Here is a 27684-nt window from a genome sequence, read left to right as displayed (position 1 = left end):
TGTTAAAAACAATATACCACACACTATGTTACACCACTTGTGTGTTGTTGTTTTTTCTTTCCTTTAACAGCTAGACTATATCGTTCCCTATCATGCTCTGCAAACATATGGAATGTGTGGACACTTCCATCCAATGCCCATTATAGTACCATAAATGCATTGATCTCCACCATCTGTGGCCCCAGTAGAAATCAAACCTCTTCCTCTAACAGGAATATTAAGCAGAGTAATGAGGAATGAAATATTTAACAGTATGTATTAAACACAGGCATGCTAACTGCAGCCTTATTTTCAACGTGAACTATGGACTAGGGTGGTAGACCATTTTTTTGTACCACTGAAATCACCTCAGAAATGTCCTGATGCGTTAACAAAAGCAGGCCCAGGCTAATCGAATCTACCCGTAGTTAACAGTACCCCTGCCTTCCTCCTAGTTCCCACCGATCAATACTATTGACGTGTGAAAGGTTTCTGTATTGACTGCGATAGCTAGGATAGGCTCTTGGGAGCTGTGTGTGACTAGGAGCTCGCTCAGAACACACAGGTGTGGCACAGGATGGGAGTTACGGAGGAAAAATAAAAATAAAAAGCTAGTCCATATTGACAAGCTAATCAATGGCTTTGTGCAGGGCTGTACACACACACACACACACACGCAAGACACATACAAGCACACTTTCACGCACGCACAATCAAATTAAAGATACACACACTCACCTCTCTGTCTTCCCTGGATGCTGCGCAGTGCAAGGATGTTCTGCTCATCAGCGAGGAACTGCCTCATCTTGTGGAAGGGCTCCTTCCCTCGGATGGTTAGCTTGTTCCACGGCTTTGGTCTGGCCAGGATCTCGCTGACTGAACCCTGGGACAGTCCCAACACATAGTGGCCAAACACACGCTGACCTATGTTGTGCTTGATCAGCTGCTCTTTCACCTGCCGGGCGATCTCTGCTGTGTCCATGTCCTCCCCGTCCAAAAGACTTCCCGTGGTGGCGTCAGAGTGGCTGGGTGAAGGGGATGGGGCGCTGCCAGCAGTGCTGCTCCCATTAACAGGAGCCATGTCTGGACTTGCTGGAGGTGGCTGAGGGCTGCTGGCTGCCAGCGGGATGGCAGCAGACCCAGACCCGGGGCTGGAGGTAGGGATAGAGCTGAGGGTTGGGGTGAAGGGGGTGAACAGTAGAGCCCCACTGGGGATTCCAGATGACTCCTGCAAGGCTTTGGAGTAGAAGGTCTGGAGCAGCTGCCGTTGAATCAAGGAGTTCAAAGCCAGTTTACCACCCACCAGAGGGAACACAGGGGAGTAGAAGTCCTGCCCAATGCCTGTAGGAGTGAAAGGGTGTGTTTCGCCGCTGCTGGTAGAGGTGGCAGTGTTGAGGGGGTCCGTATGAGTGCGAGACAGGGGGAGCTGGGAGGAGGAAGGAAGAGAGGGAGGGGGAGGAGGGGACGAGGAAGAGGGGTCGCTGGGCATGGTCTCGTCCTTCGGTGTGGACTCTTCTGTCCCTTTTCGGCCGGCTGACCCTACAAGAAAGGTCAAACACACCATGCATTATGGGGGGAGTCAACAAAAAAGGGGTTCCAAAAAGAGAGAGAAAATAAATTAACAAAGTTGAAAGTTATCTTAATCAAGTCTTTTTCAAATTAGTGAACTTTGTTTTCCTTTTTTGCCAACCCCCCCAGACAAAGTGCCCATGCATTTGTGATTTCAACCTTTCTTGTAAGCCACAGCCTGGAAGAAAAGAAGGACAAACAAAACAATTGACACTGTGCCACTTAGTCAGATTAGCTTGGCCCAGGGCTCAGTTGCTCTCGCAGGCAAAGTGGAAGTAACTGGACAGGGTAAAATGATGTCCTTAGATAGCCAATTCACCATGTGAGTCCTCTTCCACGCTGCAGCAGTGTGTGTTCCTAAACACTGATAAATTCCACTGTAGATGCAGTATCATAGTCTTTAGGTCTTAAAAAATACATCCAGGAAAAAATTGGAGCAATAAATCTCTTTTGAAAACATGTTTTTAATGGCTGAACACAAAACAGATGAATGTCACACAATAAAAAAAAGAGACCGTGCAGCTCTGCTGACTCTGAGCAAAAGCTTTGCTTCACTTCTTTCCTGAATAGTTAAAACTGATTAAATTTTCACATTCACCAAAACAAATAAAGAAATAAACTGTATACTCTCAGTTTTGTAACTACTAGAATCCATATTGATGATAAGTGCTGGGAGAAATATTATTCTAATGCATAACCATTGAGACTTAACATGATTGAGTAAGACAGTAAGCTCCCCTTACTGTGAATGTTAATCAATTCAAAGCTATTCAACTATTCAAGCCTAAAGCCATGACATTTCCAACACATAAACACTGTTGCAGAGGGTAGGAGTCCTGATGTAGGGGCAATAGTATGGTGTCCTCATTTTTGTGTACTGCAACTTTGTTACTGTTCAGGCTGACCAGACACCAGATGTAGATTTTCTTCCTTTCCATGAAGATTTGGAACTAAAGCAACAACATTTCTGTACCCCGATGAGGCATTTATTTTGCATATTGAGGCCCCAATATTGCAAATCATTCCACAAACACAAAGAAATAGTTAAGTATTCTCAGAGAAAAAGAATCTAGTAATATACCCACAGTACATATGCACTGCCCTGATATAATCTCTTCCCAGCCTTACCTGCACCTGAGCCCTCATCTAACCTCTTGTGATTACCTTCACTTCTGTAAGCACCCTTTCATTTTTGCAGGTCTGCTGAGTGAAGTTTTTTAAGGAGACAGACTGGCCAGCGTTGATGAATCCAGCCATTACTAGAACTTTATATCTGGACGGACTTACCACTGAGCTCAGTGTTGGCAATGCGCAGAGCGGCGCTCTCGGACTGAAGACTGCGGTTCCTCTCCAGCAACAGCACCTCCAGAGGTTTGGTTGAGTCCTGATGAAGGGGACAAACGGAAAAAAAAATTAAAATGAGACATTTCAAAATAACTTTGCCCCGGCCTAAACCTTCAAAATGTTCACTTTTTTTCTGAACTAGTTGAACAACTTTGTTTTATCAATGACCTAATTACTATTACTGCAACATTATGTGTCGGTCTAGTGCTAAATTTAGGTAAGCAGACTCTAACATTTACCTGCACAGAGTCAGATGTTCCAAACTCCATAGACTTGAGGATACTGAGGGGACAGAGAGATTCATTAAGAACACATTACAAAGACACATGCACACAAAACACACATATACACACACAGACATACAGATACTGTGTAGATTGCTCGCATTCCTATTTCTGTCTCTTTAAGACAAAAAAAAAAGGAATAGAGGGGCATGAGACACAATGTACAGCTACAGACATAAAAGATTCACCTTCATAAGAGACCTGAATTGAGTTACACATCTTAAAAGAAGACACACGGATCTTGTTTAACATTGTTAAGGATATCAAACACATGCAATAAATAGACCTGTACTACACATACACACAGACTCGTGTGTGCTCCTCACCTCAACTCCTTCTTCACCTCCTCATAGTCAGCTTGCTTCTGCAATTTATCCTCCAGTTCCTGCAGATTACAAAGAGATGAAATGACATGAAACAAATAAAATAATAAAAACAATCCTTGGATCTTGATGTGTCCTTATATCAGATACTTAACTGTACATAAGAGAGCATAGGGAGTAAATGTGTGAATATAGTTACAGGTGTGATCAGAATACACAGCAAGGCAGGAAAAAGACAAGAATACAGAAATGGTCTTTTTGGAAATTACTAGCTAAAATCTTGGGGGGGCGGAATTTAGCTTTGTGTTTTGGCAGTACCTTGAGAGTGGCAGTCTTCGTGCTGAGCTGCTGCTCCAGCTGTGTAATCTGGGAGCTGGTGGTCTCACGGAGTTTGGTCAGGCTGGCCTGCAGTCTCTGGACGTCCTCCACCAGCTGGGCGGTCTCCCTTTCTTTGGCCCTGAGCTCCGCCTCCAGACTTGAGTGGGATGCCACCTCTGCTGCCTGTTCCTAAAGGCCAAAGAGGATGGCAGTTTAATCAATCATTTCATTTACATTCAATTAATCACTATAGCAGTCCGTATTTCCTCAAAAGACGGAAATTGATCTATGTTTTACATATTATTTCAAAAGGCCTCCTCCTTTACCACAAGCCATACTTTGGTGTGGCAGTCAGTCTCTTAGTTAAGTCTCACCTATGCAGTCTGTTGTGCAAGTCCAACACATCACTTAATCAATACACCAATCACCTATTGATCTACTGACTCCAATGTCTGACCTTTAAGATCAGTGATCCATAAATTGAAGCTCAAATCAACTGATTGCCTCTGGCATAAAAAGGCCAAGCTGATCTTTAGCCCATCAATACCTCTTTGTCAGCCATCCAGTAAATTAGTGGAGCAGTAAAACGTGTTACCGTGTCAGGGTCGGCCTTGGTTGGGCTGCTGAGCTGCTGGGATTGGTTACTCAAGGACAGACGCTCTCTGAGCAACTCCGCCTCTCTTTGAGCTGCTTCTGCTCGCTAGAAGGAAAAGAGAGAGAAACAAGTTGAGATTCTAACATTGTCAAACACGATCACTCTAGTGGTCAATTCAGTGTTACTGTGTAATGTACTTCCATGGCGTATACAAGTTTTGATTTTAGCACTAGAGAACAGCTGAAAACCTACATTACATCTGTAGCTAGGGAGAGCAGACCAATTTATTATTGTTAACAAGTATAAAGTGTTGGGCAAATGGCATTCCAAAAGACTTTGCAATATACCACCTTCTTCTACCAGCCAACGTGTGATGGTGAAGGAGGAAGTCCACCCCTTTACAGCATAAACAAATAACATATTCTAAAGAGTGGAGGCAGAGCAAGCAAAGTACATGTGTAATGGTGGCCAGCACGCATTAAATTAGCCCAGAGAATTGACATGATATGGGATGCCTTGAATTTACGGTCAAACTTCCGCACTCAAGTTGGGAATCATCTGCAGCACTGGCCAACTTGCCATCATTAGGAGTTACAGGGAGTCGATTCCACAGTGTTTCTAATTGCAACCATATTGGGAGCTGTTATTGACTGGGTGGGAGTTGGACTGCTAGTCGCAAAAGAAAAATTCTGTTTTCCATTTTCTCCTTATAAAAGCACATAAAAAAAGTCTGTGACTGAGCTGGAGGCCATGCTGTCATCCTCTGTAAAGCTCAAATCAGAAGTGTGAATTGTGTATGTGAGTGTGTTTGTGTGTGTGTGGCATTATAGTTGGAGAGCTACCCTTCAGGCTAATATTAACATTACATGCCTATGCTACCCCCTTTAGCCACAAATCATACTCTTGGGCTAATAATGAAAGTTAACAACAATGACATTAACAGATACCACAGGAATATTTACAACATAAGGGCAGAGGGCGGGCTAAGGGCCATATTTCAGCTGGTTTAGTAAGTGTGTAATAAACATGTAAAACTTACAGCAGCCCTCACATTAATAAGCTTGTCATTATTTGTTAACATAAGCCACATTTCAAAGACTCTGAATAGATAAAAACATCTTGTATTTTAAGAGGATAGTGCTGGCATAGTTTTGGTGAGGAAAGCTGAACAAGAGAAAAAAACATGGAAGTAAATTTATGTTTATTTTAATTATGGATCATTATAAATGATAAAACATTTACATTATTTATACATAAGAAGTTAAAAATACATTAACATAAGAAGTGGTAACACAGAAATTTTGATTCATCAGCACCAATCTTATTGATTCCCACTGAAGAATTCAAATCTTTAAACAGTGTTCAGAACATTAAGTTTAGTATCGTGAAAAAGATTAATCATTTCTAAAACAGCTGAATCACTGTAGTTTTAACAAATGTTACTCAGACAGGAGTAAAAAGTGTATTTGTTTCAGACTAACTAATATTCAATTAATATTCAATTGGCGCTCTTGTGAATATTTACAGCCACAAGGCAGTGCATGTGGGATCAAAATTAACTACAGTGTGTTGCTTAGTGTAATGTTTATTATAATAAAGGAACATGTCACTATCTTTGTGATTCATTGAGGTGTTTTTAATAGGATACCTGGACAACAGTAGAGCTCTATGCCATAATAATATTAATAATCAGGCTTTGTATACAGAGAAAATACTCATTAGTAGAATAAATTCATTGCTGGTGTTGGTCTTTTCAGGACATTTGCTGATGAGAAGATAAACACAGAATATCACTAGACTAGATCATTTGATCAAATATACTAATATAATTACACACCTTTTTCAATTTTACTCTAATGATGTCAGTCAAAGAACTCAGCTGCTTCCTCTGAATTTTTACAACAAAACTTGGTGTGGCAGACAAATGGGACAACTAGTAAAAAATGTGCAGTCAGGAGGTCGAGGGGGTTACCTGATTGGCTCTTTCCAGGTCCGTCATCACCATCTCAATCTCATCGGCCCTGAGAGAGACATATATTGTTACAACAAAGGATGGGACAGTGCTTTTAAGAGACTCACTGAAATATAGGACACAAATAAAAACAAGGAATGGATGAATAGATAGATGATTCCTGGGAAGGAAAGTACACTCTGCACACATCACGTGTGTGTGCCATTGTTTGGAGAGAACACATTTAGAGTCAGTGTTGTGTCCATTAAGCTACTGTCTAAATTTCACCTTAATCCATTGATTGTGAACTGCATAACCCAAACAGCTTGTATGTGTGCGTGCATACATGTATTAAGTGTGCGTGTGTGTGTGTGTGTGTGCACATGTAAGCCCCTAAACCCGGGCCACACTAAAACAGAGGGATTACATTAATAGAGCTCTAAGTCCTAATACAGCAGACTAATCTGCTATGAAGCTGTGTGATTGTGTCTGACTAATGGTCTGGATGGGGGCCATGGTTCACCTCTCACTTGCTGGAGGTCAGGCAGCAGGAATACATCCTCATAATACTGCATATCATTGGACTTTGGAGAAACAGTTTAACAACAGTCTTTCATCAGCAATGTGAATATCTATCACTTTTCTACAAAAAATGGGTGAGATGCTGGAGAAACCTCAAGACAAAACAGCACAGAGAAACAGTGAATGTAGTGGGCGTTTGGTCAAATAGCCTATAAATTTTAGATTAATTAATTCACCACGTTTTTGGCACAAGCTCCTCATCTGCCATGCTGTTAGCTGTAAGTCACATTGCATTACTTACAATACATCACTCCAGGATGAGCAGTATTAAATAATTCGTCCAGTCAGCATAACCATCTACTCTCTATGGGTTTGTTCACATAATGCGGATATGCTTGTCACTGAAATATCCCATTGCCATTAGTATTCAGACTCTTTATTAAGTATTACATCAAAGCACCTCTGGCAGCAATGACACCCTCAAGTCTTCTTGGGAATTATCCTATAAGTATGGCATACCTTACTTTTGGAAGCTTCTTTTCATTCTTGGCAGAATCACTAAATCTCAACCAGATTGGACAGGGATTGTTGGTGCACACCCATTTTCAGGTCTTTCCAGAGAGGACCTGTTGGGTTCAAGTCTGGATTCTGGCAGAACCACTCCAGGACTCTCAGAGTTTTCCAGAAGTCACTCCAGTGTTTTCTTGGTGGGATGTTTTGGGTTGTTGTCATGTTGAAATGTAAAGCATTCCCCCATCCTGAGCACTTTCCCTACTCTATTTATTTCTGTACCCAGCTTACCCTTCCTGGCTAGTCTATTACTTCCTGTTGCAGAAAAACTTCATACAACATAATGCAGCTGTGATTATAACAATGATATTAATGAGGTGATGTCCAGTGCCTGATTTCTTCTACACATGTCCTCAGGAACTGTGGGCAAATCATTTAATCGGACCTCAGAATTTTTCATTGAGAGTCCTTTGGGTGCCTTTTGGCAAACTCCCAGTGTGCTGTCATATTAATGAGGAATGGGTTCCATCTGGCCACTCTACCATAAAGTCCTGGTTGGTGGGGTGCTGCACTGATAGCAGTTCTCCTTTAAGGTTCACCTATCTCCATAGAAGAACTCTGGGTCTGATTCATCACAACCACTGAGTTCTAGGTTGCCAGTCTGTGCATGGGTTTGAAAGACAATTCTGTGGCTTGCTTTTCACTCCATACACCATCAACGGTAAGATTTCATACATAGAGGTGTGGGCAATTCTTAGTTATGTCCAGTGAATTCCATTAGGTACTGATGGAAATCAATCAAATTGCAGGAGATGAGCTGTAACAATGAAAGGATTTTGTCAGTCGCATCGGATCTGGTTGTTCAATACAAAGATTCGACTGTTTGTTCCTCTTCTTGTAAACTCAGATCTATCTATATCTGCCAATCAATGTCAGTCTACAGAAATCAAATGCTTTACCTGCAAGACTCACATTTTAATGCCTTTCTTTGTCATCTGTGAGGTCAAAACATCAAATATCCACACAGTCAAAGAATGCAAAAATGTACACCCTGCTCATAATTCAGTTATAGAATCCCAGCACACTTCAGAGGATCTTTCCTGCTGGGCTGCTGACAGCGCTGTCAGCCAAAGAATCAATCACAGTGGACAGCAGTAGAGAAGCTGAACCACTGTCTGGTTCAAAAGTAGTTTAGCCACCTTCACTGAGAGTCATCACTGGAGTAGCCAGCAGACCGGAGGTGCACTGTCCTACATTTCTGTCACCTTTCTCCACTTCCATCACAGTTAGTTGTGTGGTTTGATGTCACTTTGAGACTTGGTTTGTGAAGTTTACAGCTTGCAATTCTGTTTCTCCTGCATTGCTGGGTATACACCGACACAGCGAAAAACAAAAGTGCTTTGATTCCACTGACAAAACGCAGGTCGACTTGTGGTCATCTTGACAAATGACTTGTTGACTTTCTTAGAGGGAAGCCTACATAGAAGCATGGACCACTGATAGAAGGAGGATGCAGCTCAATTGCAAGCGTCATAGCAGAGGGTCTGAATAGTTATGTACATGTAGTTGTAAGTTTTTCAATTTTAAGAAAGTAACAAAACAGTCCAAAAACAAGTTGCTCTATTTTAAGATAATACTCAACCATAACAAAATGTGGAAAACTTGTCTGAAAACTTTCTGTATGAACTGAATGATTACCCTCTCTGTTGTCAGTGTGTGTGCACATGCACCAAGATACATTTTACGACATCAGGAAGTTACAATAAACGAACGCAATAATTTCAACAATCAACCATTTCCTGCGGGATCAATAAAGTTCTTATCTTATCTTAATAAAATTATCACAAACTCTGTTGATGTTCAGTGCAGTGCAAAGACGCAGCGTGTATGCATGCGTGCCTATTTAAGACATTACTTGCTGATAAGAATACACAAGCAACATAAAATGCAAAGATGTGAGCACATATTGCGCACTGCTGCATCCATTAAGACCTTTTGATTTCACGGCAATCTTTTGATAGTGAACCCAATAACCCACGCAGCTTTTGTATTTGTGTGTCACGGTATGAGAAACAGTGTTAGGTCCCATAGGCTTGAGTACTGCTGATTTGAATGTGTTTAACAAAACAGACACAGTTGATATTAGGTCAACATTGTGCCACAGGCAATGCAGCAAAAAGAATCTGATGTGGGTGGGAGAGCTTTTCTCTCTCAGCTTTTATTCTTTCCCTAACAGTTAAAAGGATCTAGTATGCATTTAAGCGACATAATAGTAGACTACCTCACCAGCTTTTATCCTGTCTTAAGCTATAGTGTGCCGGACTCACGTGCGCACTCAAAACGTTCCCGTACACACCAATGTGAGGTCAGAGAGCCAACAAGCCAGAAAAGCTTGTAATGGAGAGCGTTTATGGGTAGTAATGCAACCCAAATACACCACCACTCCTGCTCCAAATGTGATCATTTAATCAAAGTACAGATGCACAAAGTCTTCTTAAATAACCTTTGGATTTGGCTGTATTTGGGAATTATAAAGGCAAAGCTAGAGGCTGAGGGCCAAAGCAGATCACAGGGAAGGGATTTTCTGCATATCCTGATACAGTCAGTCAGTCTCTGGGTAGGGCAGGACTGTCCATGGCCAGCCAATGCACCCAGTGGAATTAATTCATCAAACACTGAACACTGAAGGGAGGGTCCTTCAAATCCTGATTTTAAGCCACCAAAAGTTATCTAAAAAGCTCTATACAGCAGCCACAGGGAGGAGCTACAGAGTAGATGCACAGCTGCACTTGAAATCGCATACACAAACAACACACTGACGCACACTCTTTTGTACCATGAAAGCCAATGGGTGCACCCAGTGACATCAGTGGGTACTGTAGGACTTCTGAAACAAGCCCAGAGCCTCTAAACCCCTACTGTACTTCTTCGGTCTCAGACAGGCCTTTTCATCTCTTATCTTCTCTCTCTCTCTTGCCCCTCACTCAACTGGCTCCTTTTCTTTTTCCACCCTCAGCCTGCCTCTATCCTTTTCCCTCAACCAGTTTCCTTTTCCATTGCCCTCCACTTTTTCTCCTTTCATCTCTTTTTCCCCCCCTTCCACCTCCCCTCTCTCATCTTTCGCCCTCTCTTCCTCGGCCTCTGTCCTCAGTGCCAGCAGGATATTCCCCTGATTTAGATTTTCATTTCCCTCCTCTATCATGCTCTTATCCCTTCTTCCTCACTGTAGCCTCCAGCCCGACTTGCTTTTTGCCCTCTAGCTTTCATCACTCCATTCCTTTTCTTTCCTTGGCTTTCTCCACATTGCATTTTCACAGCGTGTTACCTTGGGGATTTCAAGGAGGCTTAAAAAGAAGCTAGCTGCAAGAGTGTGCCTGTGTGTATGTTGTGCACCATTTTGTTTTTGTGTGTACTTGAGATGGACACAGGAAAAGCCTATTGAGTGTGGCTTAATTATCAGCAATTAAATGCTTCTCCCAAAATGGTATCAAAGCTTTATACACAGACAAAGATACACAGAAACATACATACATACAGAGAGGTGCACCCACCCACACACCCGCACACAGAGACACACACACATATACACAGAGTATCCTGTGGGGCCGGAGATCAATATATCATTAATCTTTAACAGGGACTAAACGGGTAAAACGTGGCCAGCCAGACCCTCACAGCGCTAACACAGAGAGGGGGCCACACTACATCTGCAGGCCCACCTCCCGCTGAAGCTCACACACTCTGGGCGCTGCAACATCGACCAAATTCTCAGGGAGTGTGTGTATGTGTGTGTACACCCCTGTGTGTGTTTGTGTGTATTTTAAAAGGCAGATTACCCGAATGCAGCAAGAGGATGGGGGATTTGTCACGCAATGTCCTCCTTAGTGGAAAGTTTAGAGAGTGTGTGAATGCGTGTTTGTGTGTGTGTGTGTGTGTGTGGAAAAAGTGCATGATATGTATAGCGTTTGTGTTTTGCAGTGCCAAAATATATGCAGTCAAAGGGTTAAAAGTTGTGTTCAGCCAAACACTGGCGATTTGCTCAGCCAAGCAGTAAACGGGGGAAGGACTCCAAGGACTGGGAGGGTGCAGGGTTAGAGAGGGTTTGTGTGTGCTTTAAAGCGTTGCATTAAAATTTCAGATCACAGCACGCCACATAGTCAAGGACCCTGACTGCCTCAGGCTCACGAATGAGTGTGTGTATTTGTATGTGTGTGAATGTGGGCCGGCATGTGTTTATTAGCTTCTGTAAGCAAATGGGGCCTGCAATACTATGTGTCTTTTTAAAATGTGTCTTCTGAATAAAACAAAAGGGGGAAAATAAAAGACGGACTCTGACAGACTGTGAAAACTATTGATTAGTGGTATTAGACTGCATGTAATATTTTACTGTGGCCGTTCCTCTTACACTCAAAAACGCACAATGTCTGAGATAAAAGACAAAGTGTGGCAGTGAGGGAGGTAGAAAAGAAAAAAAAGGCTGTGAGGGAAAGAGGAGGGATTGATCTGTTTTTAACAGCCAATCAATTTAACAAGTCTGTTAATGGATAGAGACAGTGACTTTGGGCCATGGTAAGTGGAGTGAGGGGGGTTAAGTTAAAATATTCTGCTGTACTTTGCATACGGGCTCCATGCAAGACACCCTTGACCATTTTTGGGCTCATTTTTCAAGAAAAGTGTGATCTGTATTTGCAGTGCACCAATTACCAAAAAAAATATCATGAAAGGCTTTGTTTATTTCCCCTCAAACTTTTAAACTTTTCTGAATGGCTCCCACAACCGATCCTGAGGGAAAAGTGAGTGTGAATGTCATTAAGTGCCACTTCACAGTGTGGAGTGCTGACATGAAAAAGCTTCTGTTCTCATCTTCACCACCACTATGGAATCAATAATGATAGATGCCAACAGCTCAAGTAACTGAAGCTACCTTATCTTACAGGCCCTGTTGGAAGTGGCTTTAAGTCAGAAATCTTATAGTGACACTCGTCAGCCTCGCCTCTCTGTCATGACTCTGATGATGAATCACAGTATGCTTTAGCCTACACCAAAAAAAAACCTCCATTTTAGGGCTGGCGTGGCAACAGACTGCATCACAATCCCTGTCAGTATTTACAGTGCATGGGTAATGCTGGGATTTGGAGGCTGCTGAGCGTTGTGGGAGACAATCCAGCTGTTAGGGAGAAAAGGGGGAGTTTCCAGGCAAAGGAGATGCACTAAACAGGATGATTATGTCAGGCTACAGACTATGGAGGAGCCAGAGGGGAGAAGTCACCCACAAGCACACACACACAGATCAGCAAGACACATACTTTGCTGTGGATTCCTCGTCATACTTGGTCTTCAAATCAAAGAGCTCGGCCTGAGTTGTTTCAAGTGCTGTAAAAGATGGGGAAAGAGTCAGTTGTGAGTCAGCTTCTTACTGTGAGCAAAAATTGGTTTATTTCACATGAAAAGATTTCTGTATTTGTGTTTTTGCTTGAGCTTTTCTCACTGATCTGTAGTGACAGTTGTGGAGTTATTTGCTCATTTTGCCTGGTCACTGTCAATCTGATCAAACCACACCCACACAGTCCAGATGAAGCATATTAAGTTTTTGAAAGCTAAACTTCACTAGGGATGTTTTTTTTGGGGATGTTTTTTTCTCCTCAAACTGTAGCAGCAAATAACCGTGTAATGAGAAACACTTTTCAGAGCACTGAAAAGCAGCACCAACTCATATTCAGTGGTAAGGTTGCCATTTTCTTTGAGCTGGTTAAAGCAGTTCCCAGGTGTGTAAAGTGGGTTGGTACCTGTTTGTAGGGACTGGGCCTTGTGTTCGGCCTCTTCCAACCTTGAGGACATGGAGTCTTGGCTCTCCTGGAGTTTCCTACAGAGGCAAGAGAAAGAAAAGCAGAGAGCAGAAAGCCACAGATAGAGATACTGAGTCAGTAAATCTTGAGTTCACACTTTGTGGCAACTATTCTCTATTTTCCCACCATTTCTGAAGTGTTTTCCCCACTAAAATCCTCCCAACACAACCCACTCCTCATTAAGCAGCCCTATTAGGCAGGAATGTCTGGCCACTGGGGCAAACTACACTCGGGTGGGGTGGGGGGTTGAGTAAGAGGGGGGAGGGGAGGGGTGACACAAACCACAAGGATAAAATAGATTCATTCTTAGCATATAAAAAGTTGGGCTCTGCTGAGAAATTGCCACTGCGTGTAAAAACATCAATAATCTAGCACAAAGACGGTCTTTATGGCACTCTTTGATGCCCCCCTTCTCCGCCAATCTGTCTCTCCTGTCATCTCTATTTTTCTGCCCTCTACTTCATCTTTTCATCTCTCTCTCTCTCACTCTCTCCCTCCTTCCCTCACTCCTTGCAGGATAAAATGCATCAGAGGTGCCATCCATTTACTGCCCCTCTCAGACACAGGAAGTCAGCGCTCGGCAGACAGGAAGGGGCCTATAAAACACTGACGTAAAGGAAATACAGTTGGACAATTGATCTTCTACTGTACATCTGAAAGGGGCAGTGAGCCTTAACACAGCTTAGCAGCAAACAAGATGACTGACATGAGGGAAACTATGAGAGCTGTATTGTACAATTTCAAGAAGGGCAGCGACTTTCACCAAAACAATCAGTAAGAAAGATTTCTTCTTCTGTTTTAATTACTGCAATGGAGTATGAAAATATCAGCAGGAATAGCTGGAGCTTCATGCTTTGGAAGGAGAATATGATGCAACTGTAAGGAAGTAAATCTGAACTGGTGACAACTTTTCTTGAGAAAAATTATGACAAGACTTTTCCACCTGTTGGTAAAAGCTGCTGAAAAGGCATGCAGCATTCAAAACAATTAAAATAAACAAACTAACTAATGTAAGGGAAAAATAAGAGAGTATCTCTCACCTTTTTAAAATTAACAAAAACTTCTTTCTTGTGAAAAGACCATCACATCTTTTATAAATCGTTATTACAACTGCATGGCGAAGTGTGGTACAACATTAAGGATTCTACATTAATATAATTGGAGAGGCTCTCCATTCTGTGTTGTAAAATGCTAAGACTGAATTCAATCCTGTGCTTCAGATTTCCTTGTTTTCAAACATTTTGCAATGTGTCATTTTAGGAACGCATAATATTAAATTTCTTGTCAATATTCGACATGCCAATTTCCCAGCTCATTTCAGCTGACTGCTGATATATACGTAATTCAGATACATTTTCTCGTTAGATTTTTATTCATTTGACTTATTGGTTACTTTATTTGTCAGGGACAATGCAGGAAACATTTTAACATGTTTCAATAACATGGTACTGATGTGTTACATGCAGTGTTTGTAGCCGAGGCTGATGCATCTGTCACAGCCTCTGACGCCTGCTCACCCTCAGTAAACATGTGCTGTCTCTTTAAGCCCTGAGGCTGTACCAGCTAATCGTATGAGTGCTCATCATTTCACCTCTGTGCACATGTTTATGCCTTTAATTCAAAGTAGGAGTGCATAATTATCCAAGATAAGTACATTTAAGATTGACAGCTCAATTCTCCAAATGCATCTGAAAAACTGAACTAGATTCACATTTTAACTGGCTAACGTCATATTAGTCCGGACTTACTAAGCGATGTAAGAGAAAAGGTGCCTCAGTCTGTTGTTAAGCGAACCAATTTTAGGGTTGCCTGCATCTCAGGCAATTAGTTTAATTATCTTTATGTTGAATGGGCTCCTTCCTGGGAGAAGACAGTATCAGAGTGACTCATTCTAGCCTTGATGGGAGTCAATAACATCATTTTAGTAAACAGAATTGCATTCTCATGTTGCTAAAATATCTGGCAGCAACTTTGAGCTCATTTATTGCTGCCACAGCTTTCCGGCATGTCTGAAAATCACACACTTTAAAATGACCCGAAAATAGGTTTGAGAAAGAAATAACCCACTAAATCAAAGTATATTACTTTGTGTCAAAATAAAGTGAAATCTAGGCACCATTTTTGCCATTACACTTATTTGGTGGGTTTCATTCATTTATAGCATATTTTCAGACACAGTAGAAGGCAGCAATTATTCAGTATAAAATGGCTGAAATATATCTTGGTACAGAAAGAAAACTGGAGTGTGCGGTGTTGATTCCCATCAAGACAAGAATGGCAAGCACCCACATGACAAAAATGCTGGCATTGTCTTTTATGTAGGTTATTTTCCATTCCTGCATTCGTCTGCAAAAGGAAGGCAATGTCAGGCAAGCAATACGCAACAATTTGTTGATGAAACTGATAATTTTTAGAAGTCCAAGAAGTATTAGCTAAGAAGAAATTAAGTCACGAATAGCTTTGCTAAATAAAATCATATCTTAAACCTATCACTCAAAGATTAGGATCATAGTAGCCCTGCCCGAGGGCGCAATGACCCAAAAAAAGGCAAAATAATGCAGAGGCTGTTACTTGAAACACAGCTTCTGCAGCACACACACACACACACACACACACACAGTTATACCTCTCCTTCTCTGCATAGTCGTTGTGTAGCTGGAGCTGCTTTTCTTGGGCCAGGTTCTCAGCTTGATTTTTTAGAGACTGCTCATACTCGCGGATCTTCTCCTTCAAGGCTTTAATGGTCACCTCTGAAGGAGGTGAAAGCAGAAAGAAAGGCGTTAGAGAAAAGGAAGGAAGGGTTCAAATGTGGGCAATCTGCAAATTATGTAGAAAACAGACTACAGCAGCTTCCTATTTGTGATAAATGGCAGTGATGGCGATAACACTTTCACGTGGGGAGGGGTGTTGACCTTTACTTAAGGAACAGAGTTTCATATCCCACATTCTTCCTCTGTCAGCACAGGCGAAGGCCATGGCTTCTATGGCTTCTACCTAATCTTTACATCCATGACTATATTCAACATTCACCAACAGTAGATATGTTGTATTCATTAGGGTTGCATTAGCGCTGAAACCCCATAACCTGCTGACGGCTGAGCTCTGTATGGGGCAGCCTGAAATAAATCTAACACATAACTGGGGTAATAAATAGGCATCCGTGAGAGAGGGACAGTGTGTGTGTGTGTGTGTGTGTGTGTGTGTGTGTGTTTCTCAGAGAAAGATATAAGTGAGTGAGACAATGATAAAGAGCATTGCTGCTTGCTGCCTTTGACTGAGGGCTCTTAGCACTTTGTGTGCATGTCTGTGTGTGCGTGTGATTTAAACTCCAGTCTCACAGCCTTGACACATAATCAATAGAGGAGAGTCCCCTCAGAGCCCTCTTACCCCTTAACTGCTTAACTGAACTTTAAACATTTAGGTTGCGGGGATCAATGGCCCCTGCGCTCTTTGAATGCGTGTGTGCGTACGTGCATGTGCAAGTGTGCGGGCGGTTCCGTGTGTGTTTAACAGGAGTGGGAGTTCCACAGTGTGTTTTGGGGTTTAAATATCCCCCATCTATTGAGGCAGGAAGGAGGGATAAAGGATGAGGGAACAGGAAAATCAATGGCAGAATGGAACCCTGCCGCTATCGAGCTGTTCCAATTAACTCTCACTGAGGAAAGGGGGATTCCAAAACATCCCCTGCTCGCTCACTCACTCCTCCTTTTCGACTGAAATTACACCACTTTTATTACTGCTTCTCACTCATCTCTCTGTCTCTGTCAGTTTTTCCATCTTTCTTTACCCTGAGGTAGCCTGTCGTTTTTTATTCATGAAATTGTGCCTCATGTTTTTTTTCCCCTGAAAACCTATTTGAAAATGTAAAACCTTGTACATTTTTTGTGTTTTTGAAAAATTTATGAGGCATTAAAATATCTTGAAATGTGGCCTCCTCCTCTGAAAAGGGCTTCTAAATGTGTTTCTTTGACCTTATATTTGTATCATGCAGACATAAGGAGGTTATCATTATGCATCATTGAGGCAAAAAAGACCCAAATACTTTTGCTAAAATTCGAAAATTATTTTGTCGCAATTTTGCAAAACCGGCACATTTTACATGTGATTACTTTTACTGATGACAGTGTGTAATTTCTGAGATTAACAGGACATGTTTTATATTTACAGTAAAAGTACTTCTGTTGTCGTCAAAACCCAAATTGAAAATTTGCAAACTGTAGTTCAAAAAGATACAAATTGATTATCTAAAACTTCCTTTTTAATGCTCACATCTTGGCAAAATCTTTCACCCTGGGACTGCACATTCAGGTTTTGTTTTTTTAATGTCACACGAGGTCTCTGTGTTTTATCACTTTTTCTAATTATTATTTATTAGTACTTTTTAATACTTAACACTGATCAACATCATGCAAATGTGCCAGCACTAGCCAAAAGAACAAACTTCTACTACTGTACTTTGCCAAGGCCTTTTTAAATTGTCATTCAGATGACACTATGTATATAAGTTCTCTTATTCTTACTGAAACTGCCTCCTTCACCATATTCAGTGATTGTAACTGCTCAGAGTAAAAAGAGAGATCCAATATATGAGAAAACGTAACATTAAAGCATGTACACAAATACCAATCAAAAGTGTATGAAATTTTGGTATGTAATCATCTGTGATTTATCGTGCAGCCTACATCCACGCCCCTCTCAAAGTCAGGAAAATCCCAAAATGTGTGCCACTGCATGTATCCCATCTCTAACCTTGGTTTTTGACCTCTGCAAACTCTTTGTTGTAGTCCTCCAGTGTCTCTCGAAGTTTGGTGTTCTCTGTCTCAATGTCGTGCATCCTCTGGAGCTTCAGCTGCAGCTGCTGAGCCAGCTCCAACACAGGTACAGGATCTGGCAGAGACAACACACACTATGTTAACACACTACAAAGCATATTACACAAACAAGGGCGGCAGGGTGGCGTAGTGAGCTAGGAATAACTACGTTCAAGGCCCTTTGAGAGCAAAGCGTTTGCCCTGGTGAAGTGTCCTTGAGCAAGGCAATGAATCTCTAACGGCTCCGGGAGAACTGTCCTAGAGCTGATCCTGACCTTTGAACTCCCTGTGGAGAAACTGTGCCGACACACACATACATACATACATACATACACACACACACAAAAAGTTATGATTAGGCGAGTTATACGTACAGTCACTGATGCATCAGACAGCTAAAGGTCTGTGCTTGACTGTATATGGAGATCTAATATCATCAGTTAAATAAACCTTTTATTTGTATTTCAAATATGTGTATTAATTATGTGTAATAACTTATTTCCCAGCTAGATTTACTACCATCTTAGAGAGTTTAGTGTTCATCCAATACCCTACTCTGCATGTCTTTGTCATGAACCTTAAACATTCAAATTTGGATCTGAATAATATACAGTCATTTTACTTGAACTATTCTCAAATATTGATACAGATATACAAAAACACAGAATTGGTCAGGGTCTACTATAAATACTTGCAAACTGTTAGTGCACTTCACTGATTAGGAATAAAAGAACAAAATAGAGATTTGGCCTCCCATGAAAGGTCATGGTTCGTTTTCACGTTCTGTGTCAACAAAACCTTATCCATAAAGGTTATTGAATGACACATTATCAGCCATTGTATCAACAGGGACTATTGTTGGGTTTTGAGATAAACTTTTGGTTTTGTATGGGGAAAAGAAATAAATGCGTCATCCAATACTGCTGACACAGCAAGAGAACTGGATAAATGATACTTGTGGAGTGGCACGTACGGCACCATAGATGAGAAACATTAACAACAGAGATTACTTGGCTATGATTAGTTAAAGTATTCACTATGATGTTGCTTGAAAGCAAGAAAAAAAAGGGAAATATGGGAGCAGACAGATGGACAAAAGTGGAGCAATGCAAAAGGTAAATAACAGATTAAAGAAACAGAGACAGAAGGAAGAAAGACAACTTTCTGGAGGCATTTTACCAACATCTCTGTGAACACACAGCAGGGTTAACTGTCAGTGTGATGAAGAGAGCCCTGTCAGTCAGGCCAATCACATCTGATTGGTGCTCATGGGTGGCAGACTGGTGACAGGCAGCCAAGAGACGCAGGCGACGCTCATCAGCATGCCAGCTAAAAGAGCAGTTTGTGTGTGTGTGTGCATGTGTTTATGTGTGTTGTACAGATAAGAGGAACTGACAGCTTACAGCTGGGGGTAAGGGCTCTGTGTGTGTGTGTGTGTGTGTGTGTGTGTGTGTGTGTGTGTCTCATGTCTGACGCAGTTAGATATCTTAACTATGCTAATGAGAGATCAGCAGAGAACGATTGGGGAATTTCATGCTGATTTTGTGCTGTCAAGGTGACACACCATACAGGGCTAAGCTCTGACAAACACACACACATCATACAAACACACATGCACTTGCATAGTCTCATGCAAATACACAAAGTACAAACAAACACTAAGGAACATAACTGTATGCCCTGAATTTGGACTCCTATGTGCCTTGGCACCCTTGAAAATCAACTTTTTCTCCCTCTTATCAAACCTTTGTCCTTCACACAGACCTGCCCAACTCCCCTCCAAATCTACTGTACAGCATGTTAAAAGCAGTTTGACTTGTGGGCCACTGGTGCTGAGCGCTCTCGCCAGACACCTTTAATCTAAAGCAGAGCACGCTGGGCTGACTAACCAGGCCTTCAGCTGATAGAAGACAGAACAAAACACACTGTTTCCTCTTTCAAGACTGCTGCATTAGTCAGGCTGGTCTGTGTCTATGTGCGTGTGTGCATCAGGCATTACATCATTGTCTCGCTGCAAGTTAAGAATAGCCCCGTCAGAGCTGGCGCTGACTTATTGGGAGCAGTACAATCCAAAGATATTACTGTAGGTCTATCCATGTGGGAATATGATGACCTCCTTACGCTATAGATGAACTCAACTCCTCTCTCATTCCTACATACAGGGCCCCTCCAGGGTTCCCATACAGCTGAAAATCTCCAACCAGTAGCTCTATGAAAGTGTGTGTGTGTGTGTGTGTGTGTGTTCTGTAACACTCTGTGCCGTGCGTTCCTCCTTGGCCTCAGTGCGCTGAACGTGACTGCTCATGTGTGCTCTTCACAGCAGCCAATCGTGGGCACACTTGTCATCCATATCAGGACGCACCTTCTGTTAAGACCCTCTAAAGGCTTAACCAGTGGGGATGAGATCTTGTGGGGACATATTAATGCGTTGCACCCGCCTGGATGCACAGTGAAGGAGCACCAGAGGGATGGTGTCATGCTTTTTCTCTTCCCCTGTTGGTGCTGTCTACATGGATAAGGGGGTCTCGTGATCACAGTTTTTTTGTTTTTTTTCTTGACTCAAGACGTGTCTAGACAAACACACTTGCACAGACAGACATACACACGGATGATTGTAGCACAGATACAAAATGTGGTCTTACCTGGGACATCGATTATTTTCTTGTACACGTTCAAGAAGGCGTTCTCTGCTTCTTTACTTCTCTTACTCAACGCATCGATCTGCAAGGAGAGAAGATGGAAAACAAAAAAAAAACAAACAACATTTAATTAACAACGGTTAATTGTCAGTTACACCTTCTGATATCTGACCGTCACATCCATATGCTGCAAAAGCAGGACCATTAATTTCACAGTAAGACAAGTCTTCATACTGTATCCGTCTATCTTCACCATGTGTTGGTATGTTGCATATGATAGCGTTTGTCTTGACAGTGGCTGGGTTGGTGTTTCCTTCCCGTGGAGTCAGTTCAGCTGTTCAGCTGATGACGGATGCGTTTCGTTTGCCGTCTGCCCGTGCGTGTCGGTCTGTCCTCGAGTGAGTGTGCCTAAGTCCATCAGTCGGTCTCACTGCGTGTGTGTGTGTGTGTGAGTGAATGTGTGTGTTCGTTTCCCCCTCCAGCACGCTGACATCATTAAACAGCTGGCTCAGTCTTTCCAGCCACAGCAGGGGCAGATTATTCAGTCAGCTCTTAGCAGCAATACAGCGTGGATCCATTACTGATGCAGCCATTAACACAAGAGGGCACGGCATGCATTCCATCACTGATATTATTGAAATGGACAGCATTAGAACGGATCCATAAGAGATTAATACCGAAATCATTCTGGGGGATGACTTTTACACTGTTGTCAATGTTGAAACATGAGACAACAAGCTCTACTATGGTCTGTGTGACACACTTCAATATGAGAAGCAGACAAGAGTAGGCGAAGCGCATCTGAAATCAAGTCTAAATCGAGGGAAACACATGCCAAATAAAGACATTCAGAGGGTGCTACTGTACTGGGCAGAGCTACAGCTGACTACTCTGGCTCACGCACTCAGACTAAACAGCCATGTGTTGCTCTTCCAGCTCCTCCAGCACACTCACTGAGAGAAAAGGAATAAAGACAAAAGCCTATATAAGTCCAAATATAAAGTCTTCACATTCCCAGCCAAGCCAGTAGTGTAGTTGATGGGTGGTTTAGGGGTTCTTGCCACTGTAAACAGAGCAGGCTACATGTAATACTGCCTGGGCTCCTATGGGAACCTAATAAATCTCTTCACATGGCTTTGATTCATCTCTAGTTTTTTAGCCGCAAAACATCTGGCCCTGTGTAGACTGGTGCCAGCACCCCCCCTCCCCCCTTTATTTCTCTCTGTCTTTCTCCCAGTCTCTCTCTCTCTCTCAAATTCTCCTTCTCGTCACTTCCATGTTCTCCGACTGTTTTTTTTTTTTTCCCCTCAATCTTTTTCAGTGTCAGTCGTACTCACATGCTTCTCTGTCACACAGTTGGACAGTCATGTCTAACTGGCATGCACGAGGTTCCTGTCTTGCTCTGTGGCTCTCTCTCTCTCCCTCCATAACACACACACACTGTCCCACTGCTATATCTCATTCTCACATCATGCTGTATCATGTACTCTACCCTCTTCACGTGTGTGCGACACTGAGATCGGGATCCTCAAATGCAAGGCCACTAATGGGAGATTACAGATGCTGAGCACTAATACCCCTCACACACCAGCACCAAACCTGTTCAGTGTCGAATTTGTGTATAAATAAGAGTATAGAGAACGTAAGAGTATGAGATCAAAGGCTCAGAGGAACATAGCACAATCTCATGAAAAAGAAGAAACGCTCACACACTAACGCAAAAAATGATCTGCCGGTGGCGGTGAAGGAAGCCGGCTGCGTGACTGTACAATGACTGGGCCAAGGTCAGTGGTACAGCAGCTTTATATAGCCCAACATGGGAGGCAGGAAATAGACATTTAATGTAGGACACACCCTACAGTTAGAGGCAGGTTAACTGCAGGACCAGAGCCATTAGAAGACCACCCAGGATTTGCAAATACAACCCTGCTGTTCCAAACTGCAGCTCTCTCAACCAATCCCAATGACATCTGCTATTACATGCTCTCCTGCCCCCAATCCCACACACACACACACACACACGCACACACAAAGCAAAACAAATGAAGTGACATAAATGATACCTCACCAGTATCAGTAGGTTACCGATGAGAAGTGCTTGCTATTGCAAAAGGTATCCCTGACACATCCACACAAACACGTACGCACATACGTCAGCAACTTGTGCCACCATCACTCAGCACCGCCTCGCTCCCCTATCTAACCCATAGTGTGTGAAGGGCATCAGGCTGACCTGTGTATGCATGGGTGGGGGTGGGTGTGGGCGTGCATGTGTGTATGTGTGTGTGGCCCCAGTGGAGGCCGATAAGGGGAGGCTATGGGAAGCAGAGACTGAAGCCTTGGATAATGGAAAAGCTTATCTGATCGATGGACCAACAAGGAACACTGAGCATGCAACATACACACAAAACACACACAAAAAAACACACACACACACACACATAACCCGTTTACCAAACTGAGGCCTTGTGGAAACAGTACTGTTATTGGTAATAATTACGACCCAAGGGCATCCACCTTTCAATGACAAAGATTAAACAGAGTATCAAGACCTCCAAGTTCCTGGGATAAAACTTTTTATTGTTCTGACTGGGTTTAACATTCACTTAGTAAAGATTGGGGCTCCTGGGTGAAATGCTTAAGGATGAGTTACTGTGGGACTTCGAACAGGAAGACCCTCTGGTTTCTCGTGCTGTCTTGTCCTTGATCAAAGCACCAAGGGGTAAGCAAACAAAGCCAGGCTAAAATTACACATTCTCAGAGCTACTCATGTTGTGGCATGCAAGTGCACAGAATAGTCGACTGATTGATGGGCTGCTCCAAGACTGGCGCGGGTGTACAGTATTATCTCAATAATCATAAGATAATGTCTTTCTCAGTTCCGCGACCACCCACTGTGCGCCTCAGCGTGTTCTGGTGTGCACGCCATTGAGGTGTGTCAACATGAGGATGGTGGAAACAGCTGACAAAGCCCCAATTATATTGCTGCTGTTACTATCCTCTAAATAGACTGCGGATCATCAGCAGAACATAGTGGAACCACTATAAATTACAGCATTTTTACATAACCACTGGCTGTGGTTACTGCTCTAACACAAGAATATGGAAACTAACCCAGTGTTAAACTGTAATATTCTATGGCCAGTAGCAAAGCAGCCCTGTCACTATCCATTGAGATGATTTTGTTTGTGTTTGTGTGTGTGTGTGTGTGTGTTTGTGTGTGTGTGTGCACGCTAGAAAAGAGATACTGTTGGGCCGAATGTCCACCCACTCCAACCCCAAATAACGCCCCAGTCTAAACCAACCCCTTCCACTCCTACCCTCTGACTTTCACATATGGGAGTGAACTGGAAATCTATGGCTGCCAGAAAGGAGGAGTCATGATGGAAATAGGCCAAAATGATGGAGGACGAGATAGAGGGGAACAGTGGGAGTACGATATAGTGCGCACACAAAAGTCACCTCTTATAGGTCATGGAGCAGGAAAACCTAGGTTGCAAATTGAAAAGCAAATAAATGTGCCACAAAGAACAAAAATGGCTCATGATTCACCAGATCAACAAAAAACAACAACAACAACAAATAACCCCACCGAATCATGTCATGCAGACAAACAAAGTCTGAGGAAATAGCATTCGGTGAGTTGTGACTGGCTAGAGCCTGGGTTTTTGTGGTGTCTTTTTTTTTTTTTTTTTTGCAGGATGCAATTTAAACACACCCTCGGGCTACAGGACTTCATGAATAGGACAGAAAATCAAGAGCAGAGCAGAGCGAGGAAAAGAGGGAGAGAGGAAAGAGGGGAAATGAGATAGTGGCGAGAGAAAGAAAAGGAGATGGCAGAGAGAAAAGAGGAGAGAGAGAGAAGTTGGAGAGAAGACGGTTTAAGAGGAAAAGACGAAGGCAGAAAAAACAAAAAAGAAGAAAGGACACAGAGGGAGTGTGAGACCAGTCAACAAATGTTAGATGGGCTGTTGTTGTTTGTTGGAATGCAGGGCTTGAGCATGTCTGTGTATCAATATGTCAATATGTATTCCCAATAACACACTCACCTCTCCTTGGAAGCTCTTGAGCAATGGGGCAACCTGTTTCCGTAAATCCTAAAAAAAAAAAAAAAAAAAGAAAGAAAAACAACAGTATGTTAGCGAGTCTCAAAAAAACAGATCAATTTTAATCCTAAAATAATACCCAGGAATATGTAGCAGTGATGTTCAGAGGCAGTACAAACCTACCGAGTTTAATACTAACAGACAGTGTCCTGATCAAATAAGTTGCTAATTGAAATCACGTAGTGACCATTCTTGCTGAAGTCAATGAATCATGAGTGATGCGTGAGCGAGTGATGAACGCGGGGTTAGGGAGGAGGCCAGGTTTGTACCCTGAGGTGCTCTGGCGGACTGCGTTTCTCACCAGAACAGGTGCAGCACCACCTGGGCCACCCAGAGGCACCACTAGTGCGTGTGAGATGTAGAGAGAATGAACCATAGAGCAGTCCTACAGTTAATGCAAATTGTCTCCACGCACCAAGTTTTTACTATAAAGCAAATGCTTCTCATCCTGTGAGTCCCATTGCATGACTTTCCAGTACGAGTCAGCGGTTTCCGATTAGATAGCCAGTCGAGTATGTATCAGGGGAACATGCAAATCACCATGCTGTTAGCTGAGCCTACATCCTGACAAACTGAACTGGAGCGTACAGTAAAAAGCACGGCAGAATAGGACATTCTGTACAGGAACATTTGATTTGCACAGTTTGTGGACACACACATACTCACAAAACTGCCTAATGAAGATGTGAAGTAGGGCACTGACAGATGTGTACTTGGAAGACTCTGCGCCTTTTAGAAACCTCCGCCTAAAAGCCTAACCGATGCTACAGGGAGTGTGCATCCCAAACTGACCTGGGACCAGTGTCTGGGGCTGGACTAATCCCAGGTTGGTCCAGACAGGCCGCTTGTCTGGGGCTGAGGACAGGTCATGACCTCGGTGACCCTACCCCATTGTTACCTCATCAGGGGTCATTGTGGCTGTTTGTCTGGGCCAATTCAATACTCCCCTGCTGGGGATAATGACCTCCACCCCGCCCCTGCCCCTCCTCCGTGCTCTGACTCCCCCCCCCCACACACACACACACAGACAAGCATGCACAAAAGAAGTGGCAGTTCCGTCATTTGCATTAGATTTTGGTTATATCCTAATTTTCCACTTAGGGATTCAGTTTCCTTTCCATTAATTTTCAGGTATTTTCAGCGATTCCTGTTACGATTAAGAGAAATAAGTTTTTCATTTTTTGTTTTTCAGAGCCATGCAAAATCCACTCTGACTGTATCAGTGTAGCACTTAAAATGTATGTAAGTATTTATGTACACCCAGTGACCGAAAAAAGAAGCTTCTGTACAATGCAATACAGCCTAGTCTAGTAGTCCTCCAATAATTACTACCTTGGTTCAAATCATAATGTTCAACATTTGTTGAGACTGCATCTGCACGAAGAGGAGACGCCTCAACACTGCCATCATTTTGTAAACAACAATTTGAAGTTGCTGTATTGATCTTTTTGAATTTTTAGGCACAGTGAAATAAATTCCTTATGTTATTTAAATTATTATGCTCTCATCGTGCATTTTGGTATTGTCAGGGTTGCAGCTTGATAAGCTTGCGCGCGCGCACACGCACACACAGACACACTCCCCACAAGGAACACATACAGCACCAACAAAAACAAACACATTCAAATAACATGCAGAGGCAAGCCCCTGCTTTTTGACGAAGACCCGAGGCTCTGCCCCTTTGGTCCACTCTCTGGTGCGCCGCCCACCCGCCCCCTCCACTTCCAAAGATTTATGACCATATAACATAACAATGCACACAGACACCACGGTCAATCTGTGTGTGTGTGCGTGTAGTGAAGGGAGTGGAGGGGGGCCAGGCAGCGGGAGATGGATGGCTGGTGTGTGAGCTGCCGGCAGACAGCAGACAGGCCAGCCCAAGGAATCCTCCAGGGAGTATGGAACTCCCATTCGCTGTCTGTCTGCCCTGCAGCTAAACACAAACGTGTGTATGTGCATGTGCACACACACACACAAGCACATACAAAAGTTGTTTTACTACCACTGCCTCTGGCTAGCAATCTTTGGGACATTTTACAACCATTCCCACCCTCGCCTTTATAACAGTGTGGTAGAGGAGTCTTGACTAACTAAAAGGAAATTAAGAACTGGATGAATAATTCAGGCAACTTAGGAGGCACAGTGAGATGAAGTCTCAAAAAAAAGAAAAAAATTCAGTGTGTCAGTCCTAATGAATTATGAAAACTTTGTTTTCACGCTGCATTTCTTTGCACTACTTTCAAAATGCTACAAAGGCCTGTGTGTGTGTGTGTTATTATGCAGACCATGAGTGCAGTTCACGCCGAGTACAGCTCAGCAGACTAGACACAGTCAACGTGGGCCAGTCTCTTGGTTGTTGAATAATGGATCAGAGAAGGACTCCCGCTCAGCCTAATGCAGTCTGATCTGATGTGACTGTGATCTCCGCTGACTGGTGCAGACCACAGAGAGCTGACAGCCCCGCTCTATAGGCTGGTCAACCACACACACACACACACACACACACACACAGCTACGCAAGAGACACAAAACACACCTTCGCGACTGCACACCAGATGATCGGGGCATTTTTAATCAAGCGCAGGCCATCACACATTATGGACCAGTCTATTTGCTAGGCAGGCTTGATGCTTATACACTTCCAAACGTCGGGAGTTTTAGTGCTGATTCCTATTGAGCCTGTTACAGCCCTGTAATGAATCCTGTCGCTCCTCTGGCCTGGCTCGGATTCCTCCTCCACATACCAGGGAGATGCCAGGGGCCACACAGACGCCAGAGGAGCCTTCCTAAATCACAGCCTTGTTACACTGATGAATGTGTGTGTCCTGTTCTGTGATCTAGGCAATCTTCCTCTGTGTTTGTGTGTGCACCTCTGCTTCTCTGCATG

General features: G+C 42.9%; 1 protein-coding gene across 3 annotated transcripts in view; it reads right to left on the bottom strand.

Annotated features, from left to right (window-relative positions):
- The window catches only part of cux1b (cut-like homeobox 1b), a 61114-nt gene that overhangs the window by 15098 nt on the left and 18332 nt on the right, over window positions 1–27684 (bottom strand). For 2 of the 3 annotated variants that reach the window (XM_046389241.1, XM_046389242.1), the window contains exons 3-15: window positions 24741–24788; window positions 20695–20773; window positions 17991–18128; window positions 15868–15991; window positions 13182–13258; window positions 12702–12768; window positions 6385–6433; window positions 4413–4517; window positions 3818–4006; window positions 3503–3561; window positions 3132–3174; window positions 2836–2932; window positions 718–1518 (exon numbers count right to left, since the gene is read on the bottom strand). In XM_046389241.1, the coding sequence (XP_046245197.1) occupies window positions 718–1518; window positions 2836–2932; window positions 3132–3174; window positions 3503–3561; window positions 3818–4006; window positions 4413–4517; window positions 6385–6433; window positions 12702–12768; window positions 13182–13258; window positions 15868–15991; window positions 17991–18128; window positions 20695–20773; window positions 24741–24788 (1876 nt within the window). The remainder of the gene's footprint in view (window positions 1–717; window positions 1519–2835; window positions 2933–3131; window positions 3175–3502; window positions 3562–3817; window positions 4007–4412; window positions 4518–6384; window positions 6434–12701; window positions 12769–13181; window positions 13259–15867; window positions 15992–17990; window positions 18129–20694; window positions 20774–24740; window positions 24789–27684) is intronic. The other variant, XM_046389244.1, reaches the window with a different exon arrangement.

Source organism: Scatophagus argus, chromosome 5 (genome assembly GCF_020382885.2).
Source record: "Scatophagus argus isolate fScaArg1 chromosome 5, fScaArg1.pri, whole genome shotgun sequence".
Classification (NCBI taxonomy): Eukaryota; Metazoa; Chordata; class Actinopteri; family Scatophagidae; genus Scatophagus; species Scatophagus argus.
The sequence above is the reverse complement of the archived record's forward strand: the minus strand, read 5'-3'. Positions and strand labels throughout refer to the sequence as shown.